The 14,406-nt window shown below is 38.5% G+C and overlaps 1 protein-coding gene across 1 annotated transcript in view; it reads left to right on the top strand.

Annotated features, from left to right (window-relative positions):
- Positions 1-14,051, top strand: part of LOC128229315 (uncharacterized) — a 27,056-nt gene extending 13,005 nt beyond the window's left edge. Inside the window, exons 16-34 of the mRNA XM_052941169.1 lie at positions 510-656; positions 1,045-1,183; positions 1,328-1,419; positions 1,555-1,724; positions 2,002-2,089; positions 2,221-2,291; positions 5,796-5,832; positions 6,150-6,247; positions 6,685-6,810; positions 7,937-8,091; positions 8,374-8,509; positions 8,781-8,930; positions 9,231-9,363; positions 9,525-9,598; positions 9,845-9,976; positions 10,285-10,404; positions 11,417-11,565; positions 12,121-12,256; positions 12,711-14,051. Of these exons, the coding sequence (XP_052797129.1) occupies positions 510-656; positions 1,045-1,183; positions 1,328-1,419; positions 1,555-1,724; positions 2,002-2,089; positions 2,221-2,291; positions 5,796-5,832; positions 6,150-6,247; positions 6,685-6,810; positions 7,937-8,091; positions 8,374-8,509; positions 8,781-8,930; positions 9,231-9,363; positions 9,525-9,598; positions 9,845-9,976; positions 10,285-10,404; positions 11,417-11,565; positions 12,121-12,256; positions 12,711-12,782 (2,225 nt within the window). The 3' untranslated portion in view covers positions 12,783-14,051. The remainder of the gene's footprint in view (positions 1-509; positions 657-1,044; positions 1,184-1,327; positions 1,420-1,554; positions 1,725-2,001; positions 2,090-2,220; positions 2,292-5,795; positions 5,833-6,149; positions 6,248-6,684; positions 6,811-7,936; positions 8,092-8,373; positions 8,510-8,780; positions 8,931-9,230; positions 9,364-9,524; positions 9,599-9,844; positions 9,977-10,284; positions 10,405-11,416; positions 11,566-12,120; positions 12,257-12,710) is intronic.
- The last annotated feature ends 355 nt before the right edge of the window (positions 14,052-14,406 follow it).

Genomic DNA, 14,406 nt, shown 5'->3' on the forward strand with positions numbered 1-14,406 from the left:
TTATAAATTGAAACGGATACGCAGGCGTTTGCGTATTTTTCAATAAATTAATTCATGACAGTTGTCCTATGTAACGAAGAATTCAGTTATAAAACAAATGATTTAGAACACAGAAAATACGTTCTGTAACAAAGCTGTATGTGTTTAAGGCCAACAGAAAGTGATGTAGAACATAAACAATGTGTTCGGTAACAATGCATTTTGTGCATACGGGTTACAGCACATACTATAGAACAAAAACAATACGCTCTGTAACAAAGCATTCCGTGTATTAGACTAACAGCAAATGAAATTGAAAACAAACAATACGTTTAGTAACAAAGATTCAGTGTCTAAGGTTAAAAGCAAATGATAAAAACCCAAACAATACGTACGAATTAACAACGCTTTCAATTAAGGCTAATAGCAAATGCTATAGCGCACAAACAAAACAAAAAAGTAAAACTGTCTCAAAAGATATGCGATTTCAAATAAGTACATTGATACATGTTTATTACTCGTTTATACAGAATGCGAGGTTGGTAGTCACGGTGTTGACTGCCAGGAGCGGTGTGGAATGTGCGCCGGAGACGAAGGGTGTCACCCAGGGAATGGGACGTGTCCACTAGGCTGCAAGACGGGGTTTTCTGGAGATGGATGCACACTGAAACTGAAAGGTAGTAATGTATTTTACTTATTATTAAATATCTTATGACATAAAATGTATAGCAAATGATATATCAGACTGGGTGTGTTGAGGTTTGACTTATATTATTGTTAGTAATATACTTTTTTGTTATATATAGACAAAGCGAAGGCATTGCATTAAGAAACTCATTTAGACTTCGTTTATATATTCATAATTCTAAAAATGTGTAGCAGCTATAATTACAACGTTTAATCCACGCTTCTCTGTAACGTATGCATAACTATTTCAAGCGACTGGAAACGTTGATTTGCTTTCGTTTGCTTTTCTGCTTCATTATATCATGTTCAAGTTTAACATTCAATTGTATTATGAGGTGTTTGTTTGTTTTTATGAATTATAAAATAATATTTTGTCAGCGTCCTCGGAGCCTTATACAGTGGCCTTAGGTGTAGGTGGTGGGATATTGGTCCTCACGATCATTGCTGCGGTAGTCGTTGTGCTGGTTATGAGAAGGCGGAAAGCTGCTAAAAGCCAGAAGAATCTTCCAGCAAATATGTAAGTTGCAACTTTTTTAAAAGATGTATTGCTTTTAGATTTAAATCTACGAGGTATTGGTAACTGTCGATTCCATATAATATAGTGTTAAATGAATGAAATTTATGTTTTAAGTTCAGTTTTAAAGCAGAACATACTTAACAGAATACAGAAGTCTGCAGAAATACAACATCTTGGAACAAGTAAGGCCCCTAAAAAGTCAACTGATGGTGTTGAAGAGTCAATGAAGAAACAGGGTAATGTTTTGTTTGCAAGGTATTTGGTGAATGTATTAAAATAACTGAAAGCATATTATTACAAATAAATATAACATGCTATGTTTTTATTATGTAAAAGCCTGTCAGCTAAATTTTGACCATATCTCACCTAAGATAAGAGCCTTCCCGTGGCACCTACGGAAGATCCTAGCGTTGTACAGGAACCCACGTACGGAAACATGATGGATGAAGAGGGGCCCCGGAAACCCGTGACCTTGTCTCACCTTCTAAGCTATATAATCACCAAGTCTGCTGACCAAACCTATTTCAAAAATGAATACGCGGTGATCTTTCCTACGTTATCTAGATTTAAGCTTCACTGTCGTTAAAAAATATGTTGAATTTTTTAACAAAAACTCAATATGTATTGTAAAAAGTACCGCATGTAAGGAGAGCCCGTTCATTTGTAATAAACCATAAAGTTAATACAGCAGAGCAAAACTAATTAGTAAGAGGAAGCCATTAAAGTCATTGGCATTTTGATGGTAACTCCTTCCTATTAAATTGAGTTTTTTCTTAAAACTTGACTTTTATTTGGAAGCAAATATGTTACATTTGAAGGCAATTCCAACCGGCATGATTCACCCAGCGACCGCTGCGAGAGACCCGGCAAATGCTGGCAAGAGTAGATACAAGAACCTGTATGCATGTGAGTTATTTTCAATTGTGAAACCCAAAACATTTCTTTTATAAAGTTGATTTCTGTGGTCAAACGTTTCGTCCTTTATTAGGTACAGCATGGTAAACAATAAAAACATTCTTCCAATTGCGAAATTTCAGACGATCACTCAAGGGTACATCTGAAGAAACAGCAAGGGGGAACGGACTATATCAACGCTTGTTATATTCAGGTACAGTGTAGACATTATTCACATACAGTACAGACTGTATCGATGTTTGTGTTCCATGGAGGTACAATATGAACAAAATCGATACATGCCTCATTCCGGTACAATACAGACTGTATCAATACATGTCTCATTTTGATACAGTACTGATTGTACCGATACTTGCCTCATCCCGATACAAAATTAACTGCATCGATACTTGCCTCATTCCGATACAATACTGACTGCACCGATACTTGCCTCATTCCGATAAAGTACTGACTGCATCGATACTTGCCTCATTCCGATACAATACTGACTGTACCGATACTTGCCTCATCCGATACAATACTAACTGCATCGATACTTGCCTCATCCCGATACAATACTGACTGCATCGATACTTGCCTCATTCCGATACAATACAGACTGCATCGATACTTGCCTCATCCCGATACAATACAGACTGCATCGATACTTGCCTCATTCCGATACAATACTGACTGCATCGATACTTGCCTCATTTCGATACAATACAGACTGCATCGATACTTGCCTCATTCCGATACAATACCGACTGCATCGATTCTTGCCTCATTCTGATACAATACTGACTGCATCGATACTTGCCTCATCCCGATACAATACAGACTACATCGATACTTGCCTCATCCCGATACAATACAGACTGCATCGATACTTGCCTCATCCCGATACAATACAGACTGCATCGATTCTTGCCTCATTAATATACAATACTGACTGCATCGATACTTGCCTCATCCCGATACAATACAGACTGCATCGATACTTGCCTCATCCCGATACAATACTGACTGCATCGATACTTGCCTCATCCCGATACAATACAGACTGCATCGATACTTGCCTCATTCCGATACAATACAGACTGCATCGATACTTGCCTCATTCCTATACAATACTGACTGCACCGATACTTGCCTCATTCCGATACAATACTGACTGCATCGATACTTGCCTCATTCCTATACAATACTGACTGCACCGATACTTGCCTCATCCCGATACAATACAGACTGCATCGATACTTGCCTCATTCTTATACAATACTGACTGCACCGATACTTGACTCATCCCGTTAAAGTACTGACTGCATCGATACTTGCTTCATCTCGATACAATACTGACTGCATCGATACTTGACTCATCCCGATAAAGTACTGACTGCATCGATACTTGCCTCATTCAGATACAATACTGATTGCATCGAAACTTGCCTCATTCCGATACTTTACTGACTGCATCGATACTTGCCTCATTCCGATACAATACTGACTGCACCGATACCGCTTCGATACTTGCCTCATCCAGATACAATACTTGACTCATCCCGATACAATACTGACTGCATCGATACTTGCCTCATTTTCATTCCGATACAATACTGACTGCATCAGTCTTTGGCTCATCCCGATACAGCACGGACTGCATCGTTTCTTGCCTCATTCCGATACAATACTGACTGCGTTGATACTTGCCTCATTCTCATTCCGATACAGTACTGACTGCATCGATACTTGCCTCATTCCGATACAACACGGACTGCGTCGATACTTGCCTCTTGCGATACAACACCGACTGCGTCGATACTTGCCTCATTCCGATACAGCACGAAATTTGTCGATACTTGATTCATTCCGATACAATACTGACTGCATCGATACGTGCCTCATCCCGAGACAATACTGACTGCATCGATAGTTGCCTCATCCCGATAAAGTACTGACTGCATTGATACTTGCCTCATTCCATTACAATACTGACTGCATCGATACGTGCGTCATTCCGATACAATACTGACTGCATCGATACTTGCCACATTCCGATACATCACGGACTGCATCGACACTTGCCTCATTCCGATACAATACAGACTGCATCGATACTTGCCTCATTCCGATACAATACTGACTGCATCGATACTTGCCTCATTCCGATACAATACTGACTGCATCGATACTTGCCTCATTCCGATACAATACAGACTGCTTCGATACTTGCCTCATCCCGAAACAGCTCGGACTGCATCGATACTTGCCTCATTGCGATACAACACTGACTGCATCGATACTTGCCTCATTCCGATACAGCACGGACTGCATCGATACTTGCCTCATTCCGATACAATACTGATTGCATCGATACTTGCCTCATCCCGATAAAGTACTGTCTGCATCGATTCTTGCCTCATGCCGATAAAAGACTGACTGCATCGATACTTGTGCCATTCCGATACAGTATTGACTGCGCCGATACCGCATCGATACTTGCCTCATCCCGATACAATACTTGACTCATTCCGATACAATACTGACTGCGTCGATACTTGCCTCTTGCGATACAACACCGACTGCGTCGATACTTGCCTCATTCCGATACAGCACGAAATTTGTCGATACTTGATTCATTCCGATACAATACTGACTGCATCGATACGTGCCTCATCCCGAGACAATACTGACTGCATCGATAGTTGCCTCATCCCGAGACAATACTGACTGCATCGATACTTGCCTCATCCCGATAAAGTACTGACTGCATTGATACTTGCCTCTTTCCATTACAATACTGACTGCATCGATACGTGCGTCATTCCGATACAATACTGACTGCATCGATACTTGCCACATTCCGATACATCACGGACTGCATCGATACTTGCCTCATTCCGATACAATACAGACTGCATCGATACTTGCCTCATTCCGATACAATACTGACTGCATCGATACTTGCCTCATTCCGATACAATACTGACTGCATCGATACTTGCCTCATTCCGATACAATACTGACTGCATTGATACTTGCCTCATTCCGATACAATACTGACTGCTTCGATACTTGCCTCATCCCGAAACAGCTCGGACTGCATCGATACTTGCCTCATTGCGATACAAATCTGATTGCATCGATACTTGCCTAATTCCGAAAAAGTACTGACTGCATCGATCCTTGCCTCATTCCGATACAGCACGGACTGCATCGATACTTGCCTCATTCCGATACAATACTGATTGCATCGATACTTGCCTCATCCCGATAAAGTACTGTCTGCATCGATACTTGCCTCATTCCGATAAAGTACTGACTGCATCGATACTGGCGTCATTCCGATAAAGTACTGACTGCATCGATACTTGCCTCATTCCGATCCAACACGGACTGCGTCGATACATGCCTCATTCCGATACAGCACGAAATTCATCGATACTTGATTCATTCCGATGCAATACTGACTGCATCGATACTTTCCTCATCCCGATACATCACGGACTGCGTCGATACTTGCCTCATTCCGATACAGTACAGACTAATTCGATACTTGTTTCATAAGTGTACAATACTGACTATATCGATACTTGTTTCATTCAGGTACAGTACGGACTATATCCGCACTTGTTCCATTCAGATGAATATATTTATTTTCTAATATGGCTCTGCAAAATATCTTTTACTTGTAACATTGGAATGAACTTTTTTAAAGGGATATTCCGGAAGGCCAGAGTTCATTGCTTCACAAGGTATTTGTAAACAGATATCATTACTATTCTATTCATTTTATAAATAAGTTAAGTATATTACCGGCCACATTTTTTATGTTCAAATAATTGTACTTTTCCATAAATCGGTTTGAAAACATATCTGAATGTAAAAAGAAAACTGAATGAATCGTAAAATAATTATACATGCCTCCGTTGTTTCTTTGACGATAGTCGGAAATAAAAAAAACATATATGTGAGATTAGATGATTGTATATGACTAATATCAATTCATTTTCCTGTTTCGATTTCCCTGATTAATAATAATTCGAAGAATTTCAACACTCTATCCGTACAGGTCCAATGGACGCTATGATCGAAGACTTTATTCGGATGATCTGGGAAAAGGACGTCATCACGGTCGTCATGGTGACAAACCTCGTCGAGCTGGGAAAAGTAAGTGTCAACAAGCATGTAGAAATTTAGAAACCATTCTAATTGTGTCAACTCGCGCTTAGCTATAGCAAAGCATTAATCAACACACTACTTTCTGAAAGTGTCTTAGTTTTAGCCAGTAATGTGTCAAACATTCTCTGTGCTTTAAGAATATATTTTTGTCGCGGAATCATGCCCCGGAGTTTTAGCAGGACAAGGATGCATATCGACACATCTCGTATTGGAGTATATTGTGTGTCTTGTAATAAAGCTTCTAAAGAATGGTATGCCCACACGGTATAATTTTGCTATGGTAAGAGTCTTTGACTGCTGCAATGAATCAAATCGTAGAGAAGAAACGATGAAGAAGCATATTGGTAAATCAATTGCGTACATTCAATTTATTTCATCCATAAAGATTGCTTACGGTAACAATATACGTGATATAACCTTTTCAGATCAAATGCCTGCAGTATTGGGGGGAGGTAAATGTGGAGAAGGAGATCGGTATGTTTGTGGTGGTGCTTACTGCAGAGCAGGAGAAAAGCGACTTCGTCGTCAGGGATCTAAAAGTGTTCAAGAAGGTGGGTGGGTTGATATTGATTTTATTTTAGATATGACTTTATACCTGTCTTCGAAGAATCGGTGGGTATATTGCTTTGTACATATCGGTCAAACCGTCCGTAGGAAGACCAGATGTGTCGAATTAATTACTAGAGAGTGTTAGGGCCTAAGGTTCTCGAGCTTATTATGGACGTTGGCCATGACCTTAAGATGACCCCTATTGATTGTTTGGTCAGTCGGTCACGGTCGTGGTAGCCTTAAGCACAAACGCTTGCCCGAATGATAACTAGAGTATTTATGCTTGGTCCTGAGGAACTGAAACCGAGCAGGGATGTTGATAATGACTAGCAGGAGACCCTACTGATTTTAAAAATGCGGGTCAAATTTCAGGGCCACATTGACCTTGAAAACATAAGCCTTTTCCGATCAGTATAAATATAACGCATGGAGTACGGTCCTCACAATTGGTGAAGAGGTTGGTCATGAACATAAATGACTCCACACTCATTTAATGCCAATTGATTAATGTGCTGCCTTGGGTTTCAAAATTATATCTTGTGCTCTTATAAACGCTATCAGTCAGGGGCATTTGCCAAGTGACTGTGATAGCTCTTTTAATATATTTATAAATACGGAATCCGGTCGGAAACTGTCGAGAGATTTCGAAACACACTGTAACTTGTATTTGTTGCTACACGGGCATTTTAAAATGCAACTGAGTGTAAAAGCGTTTTGCGAAATTATACTTTAAGCTTGTACCTACATGCAAGCTGATACTCGCGTAAATTACTTTCCATGTGATATCCCACAAGCCATTCTGACCATGGGCAATGTACAATAGCTGGATGACGTAGTGCATAAAACGTAGCACACAAGTATATGTATCCGTACGTTTTTCAACCAATCGTTTATACTCAAAATAAAATGTAACTTGTACATCGAGCACATATATACTTCTTTATGTCGGGTTTATTGTCCTTTCGAATATAATTGTTTTCCGAAAGAAATATTGCTTTTCTTTTTTGCCATCTAAATGAAATGCTTTCAAAGATAATTGAAAGATACCTTTTGATTTTGGGATTTGATCATACAAGCCGATGACATTTAGACTTTAAATTGAGATTGTGATTGTGATCATTGTGACAGACAAACCGGGACGTTGCACGAAGTGTCCGTCAGTTCCACTACACGGCGTGGCCGGACAAGGATGTGCCGGACAGCCCCGCCAGCCTGCTTATGTTCTGGTACACTGTCCGCGCGTACGATCCCCGACGTGCCGGGCCATGGCTTGTGCATTGCAGGTGGGTGAATTTATGGATTTACCCCCATGAATTTAACCATCATGAAATATGTTGCAACTCGTGACCTTATTTTGCATTGACCAGTGCAGAATACTTATTGTGTTTTAGAAATATTTCAACCATTTTTCCTCTAATAACATTATCTATTTTATCTTTTACCCTGGATTCGGTCATCTCAGCTTCAATAGTTCAGGGTTTTGACCTTTCGTATACTAAGAACACATCACTGCAAATAGCGACCATGTAGTCTTCTGTAGATAAGCGTTTGTTTGTACCCTTCAGCGCTGGTGTTGGACGAACGGGGACGTTTATTGCGATGGATATTCTGCACAGCCAGGGCAACCAGACTGGCGTCATTGACGTAGTCCAGTGTGTGAACACTCTCAGGGACCAGCGCGTTAATATGGTCCAAACGCTCGTATGTCGAACCTACTATCTTGCTTTGTTTCTAGAACAACAGAAAACTTTAATATATTATCCTTTTTATTGAAAATGAGCTACATTAAAAAAATAATTTGTAAATAAATTATGTTTCAAATAAATTTAGACTTACAATTTACTGAATACATAAAACACTTTGACGGTATTTTGTGTATCTCCTCAATTTATTTTTCCCACAAATAAAATAAACATGTGTAAAGGTACGACACAAATTATCATTGTATAATTGAAGGTTTTTCTTTTTCCAGAGTCAGTACAAATTCCTACACGAGGTTATGTACGAGGCTCTGGTGCTGTCTTCTTGGCCAGTTCCGGTGGACGAGTTTCCCAAAGAACACCAACGCCTTCTCCAGGTTGACCCCGTCCTCAACAAGACAAACATTCTTCTAGAGTATGAGGTACGTATATGCAGACATTCATGAACACGGTTTAATGAAAGCTTATCTTCTTTAACATTGTTGGTAATACAAAGAGCATAATGACCAAGACCAACAAACAGAAACAACAGGTGAATGTAAAATGGAAAGAAACAAAAGACCAACATGAAATTGTGTTTTTATACGAGTGCAGCTTTCACAAGCTTCAGCATTTTACAACAACGCATGTTGCGCTGTTCAAAATTAGTACTCTGGTTCCAAAACAATTGTTAAGCCTGTGTAGCTTATACCTTTGTCCTGTGGCAATACTCCGTATTTCAGAATGAGAAGGCATACCAGACGATGGTGTTGTCCAAAGTTCGCCTGGACTCGGATGGTCAAGAGATTGACGCTTTTCGTTTCGCAAAGCTGCCGGAGAACGTCGGCAAAAACAGATCGCAGTCCGTACTTGCCCGTATGTAAATTGCTGAAGTATTTTTTTATTATGTGTTCATTTACTAAGGACAGTTTTATCACGCTTGCGTATGTGCGTGCGTGTGTGCGCGCGTGTGCGTGTGGAATAGTTTTCTAGTTACAGCCGTTCTGTTTGTCCAGAAAGTGTTCCTTTAATTTCAGAAAATATGTACCGACCTTTCCTTCGCACGCCAGTAAGCGGTCGCAACGACTACATCAATGCTGTTTACATTCCGGTAAATGATACAAATCCGGAAAATTCCGGAAAATGTTACAAATGTTAATTAAGTATATTTGATTTAGATTTTTTAAGTTATATAAAAAATATTTAAGGAAAGGCTAAGATTTTTATACCAAGCTCAATGTCGGTACATCTAATATGGTGCTTGTGACATCCAAAGATCGAACACTAGGTATTTGCTTTTCGACTCATGCAGTATAGCCATAATTGACCACACAGTCAAGTATCTAGTGTGTTGCAGACGCTGAGTGACCGCTACGCCTTCGTGGTGAGCCAGACACCACTAGAGGACACGCTAGTGGACTTTTGTCGCCTAATACACGACCACGACATCCGCATCGTGGTCTCCTTCCCGGACGAAGGAAGAGAACAGGTTGGGGTCGGTTCCCTGAATAGCAAATGTGCTACCCTCTTTCTTTTAAATACACGAGTGTGATTAATTCAAGTCAATACGATAGTGTAGTACGGAACGATTGCAACTGTTTTTTCCATATGATCGGGAAACAGAATACGGCTTAGGCCCTCAGTTAAAATGATAACAATGTGACATCTCCCATTGCCAGCCTTTGTTGTATTTTGTATTTTGCGCTACTCTTCAAGAATATATTTACATACGATTAAATAGTATCTCCACCCCTTAAATAGTCTTTATTTAAATTGTGATTTGAATGTATGTTAAAGGTGGGTAGACTTCCAATCAGCGGCTCAAGCACAATCGGACCTTTCACAGTTCGTCTTGAGAAGGAGAAAACATCGGACAGCATCATACACAGAAAATACTCTCTTACAAACAAAACTGGGGTAACAGTTGATTTAACAAAATAAATGATAATAGGCTAATGAGTGGATATAAGTGTAGGTGTCTTTGATATCTATTTGGTTTCGACGTTGTCATTCATTACGCATATGAAAGGTATTACTATTGGTATATTCTGGCGATCTACAAATGATTGAACGGGCTTTGAGGTAGCCAGCTCTATTGCATGTTTACAGTCAAAATTGGACTGTTAACTTATTTGGTATTTTTGTTGCATTCGTCATAATCGACCTACATAAAATTAATGAACATAAATTTGGAACATTCTCGATTGTCATTTACATACTATAATGCAATCACCAAGTACATGCTACCTTTTACTACTGACACTTTTTACAAGAAAGGCTTGGTGGAAAAGAAAGACATTCTGAAATATACTCCATGAAACTATTTATGGTGCATACGTCAAAGTCAATCCACCTAAAATTAATGAACAGAAAATTTGAAAAATACTCGATTGCCATTGGCCCACATAAAAAACAATGAGTTTACATAAAGCGTTTACATTTGTGCGTCAGGCATCTGCTGGTGTGTGTCTTCATCTTGCGTTACGGGTTCCGGCGCCTAAACCCCGATAAAGAAAATTTGACGACATGATATTATATTATTCACTTCGTTGCGGGGACAGTGCATTTTGTAAACCCGAGGATATTCTATTATTTTGCGTTGGCAGGCCGAAAACGCATCAATTGTATACCTGCATATTGATCAGTCGAAAATAATTCGCCTTTTCTCCATACAGTCCCGACAAGACGAACATGCAAGAAGGCGACAAAGTAGCTAATTGTCACCTTTTGGCTTCACCATTTGGCCCCGAAATTGCGAGAATCAGTGTCGGTTTAAGCACAATTATTATTTTTCAAAAAAGATTGGAATAAATGTTCAAATTGTATATACATGTTTCTTATCACAATGTTTATGCCATACAAGTCTTAGTTGTTGAGCACGTGTAAGCAACATAGTATAAAACCATAATTGTCTGGGTATGAATTTAAGGGTAAGAAAGAATTCTGCCAGCTGGTGTACAAGAAATGGACGAGGCAACAGGTGGTTCCATCGGATCAGAAGTCATTTGTGCAGCTACTACAGGAGGTGGAGACACGTCGAAATGCGAATCTAAACAGTCCTGTCCTAATAACCTGTCTGTGCGTATACCCTTTCGTTAAGTGAATGGCATTCGGAACTCTTCGGTCATTTTTTTACGAAAACGACAGCGGATGTACTAGTATGCCGGTACATCAGTAGAAGTAGTTCGTAAATTTTTGAATTATGTTATAAATTAAATGTAGTATTTAAGTTTGTATTTGTATATCTAAGTTTAAATTGATTGCCAGTGAAGCGCATTATTGAAAACATAATCAAGATTCCCAAGAGTTAAGTCATTAAGTTTAACTGCTAAATTGAAAAAAACTATGCGATATACTTGCAGCGTAGTTAAAGTGTACAGATTTCTGACATTGTAAACCGTCCATATATATCCGAGGTTGCTTTCGATAAAAATGGGCGAGGAGTTCCGAAAGAAGTGAATGGAGATAATAAGCCAATAAGGCGATTTTTGTGAATGTTAAATTTGTTTTATTTTCATTTATATATTTCGAAGACATGTTCTTCAGTAATCATGTTTAAATTATAATATTACAATGAAGTGAACATATTCAAAGATCGAGCGCTAAAATTTGTGATGTTATTATTCCTGACAGTACGGGATACGAGCGGAGCGGCCTTGTGGCGGTGTTGTTGACCATACTGGACATACTGACCAGTACAGGAGCCGTGTCTGTCCCTCTCGTGATACGACACCTACGGACACGAAGGCAACAACTCATACCAACTTTCGTATGTAAACTATGTCATTAAACAAACTCCTATAGTTCAATTTCATTTAGGCTATATGCAACACATTCTGAAAGTTTGGCAATCGTATAATTATTAAACACTTAAAGAATGAGATAAGTATTAGCACCTGTGGTATTTTCATAAAAAGCAGAAATAGCCATTTCCATCAAACGGTATGCCGCAAACCTTTAAAGGGCCATTATCTCCTTGGTATTAAGATCAGTACTCTTTATCAACGAACGGTCATTTTTCAAATGGTTTAACAAGCAAACAATATCATTAATATAACTCTTACGAGAATTTAAAACAAGTTTTCCTTTTGACATTGGATACCTCTTGGAATTGTATTCGCATTCTGTGCAAAGTAAGAGCAAGAATAAATATTATATTCAGTGTCAATAGAGAATATTTCAAACATGATTTATGTTCTACAGACTGACTTTTTCGGTTTCAGGGACAGTTCCAGTTCTGCCACGATGTTGCTCTGGACCACGCCAATACAAGCAATACATACGCCAATGTCTGACCGTGAGATGGAATGCAGGAATTTGAGCGTTAGGGACTGGATATATATCAAACCTGACAAGCAATATTAAAGAACCATCTAGGAAAAAATGAACGTTCATGACGAGCTCTTGTGTGTTACTTTGAGTTGCATGTTGTTAACAGTATCATCAATTGCTGTTTATTGGTAGAGCTGGTATTCTTTAAATTAGAACTGAGAGTTTATCCCCATCACAAACAAATACACACGCCCACAAACACACCCTTCCCCCCAATTGCGCACCGAATTACCGGAATCTAGCGTACAACATATTTTTAACAAATTTGAGAGTATGCTAACCAAATAATGTGCACCATATTGAACCATTGGGATTACCGAATGTTCTTTGAAAGCTTGTTTCTACATACCAAAAAATCGGGGTTTCAGCCTCGGTACTCGGAGAATGCAACGTGCCAAAACAACAATGTGTGACATGCGTTGTCAAAAGTGATTGTTACTGACACTATGTTTAACTTTATATATGTAATGAGGGCGCCCCTGTGTGGATCATAATGTAGACTGTGGTTTTGAATTATTACTATTATTAATATTATAGCATTATGTTGTTTTTTTCTATTTATTTGTATGTTTATGATAGTGTTGCATTATGTATATTCCATTTATTTGTATATGTATATGTTTATGTATATGCTATTGTAGCATTATATTTTATTTCATTCATTTGTATATGTATTTCGTTTTAATCCTTTATTTTGTCTTTTTATATAATATGTAGCATAAGGTTTATTCCATTCATTTGTATTCGTATATGGTATGTAGTTTTATGTTTCATTCCATTCATTTGTATCCATATATGCTATTGTAGCGTTAGATTTTATTCCACTCATTTGTATTCGTATATGTTATTGTAGCATTAGGTTTTATTCCATTCATTTGTATCCGTATATGCTATTGTAGCATTAGATTTTATTCCATTCATTTGTATTCGTATATGTTATTGTAGCATTAGGTTTTATTCCATTCATTTGTATTCGTATATGCTATTGTACCATTAGGTTTTATTCCATTCATTTGTATCCGTATATGCTATTGTAGCATTAGGTTTTATTCCGTTCAAATGTATTCGTATATGATAAGAAGCATTAGGTTTTATTCCAATCATTTGTATTCGTATATGATATGTAGTATTGTGTTTTATTCTGGTGCTGATCTGCTTGCAATCAACAGGAATTTTCCTTTTGCGAAGTTTGTATAAGCTTGCTGTAAATTAAAACCCTATTTACCACTTTCGTCCAGTCTTTTTGTGAGTTTATGTATAACCAATTCTAATGTTTAACCACACTCTATTTGAATCAATACAGATCACACAAGATCAAAACGGTTGATTTATGGATGGCAATTACAACTATTATCTAAAACGTTTATCCAACGCTCTCAAATTTAACCTGTTTTACCGCAAACACTGTTGCGACCTTCATTTTACCGACAAATGACGTGGGTCGGACCGATTGTTGAGAACCTTTGTTACAGTTAAAAACGTGTTTAACGTCATCAATGTTAAACTACAATTCGTTTCTGCTCTCTGGCCCCAATTTCTCGAAACTTCTTAAGCTTAACAGGCTTAAGTAGCTTATTTCAATTAGCC

Source organism: Mya arenaria, chromosome 3 (genome assembly GCF_026914265.1).
Source record: "Mya arenaria isolate MELC-2E11 chromosome 3, ASM2691426v1".
Lineage (NCBI taxonomy): Eukaryota > Metazoa > Mollusca > Bivalvia > Myida > Myidae > Mya > Mya arenaria.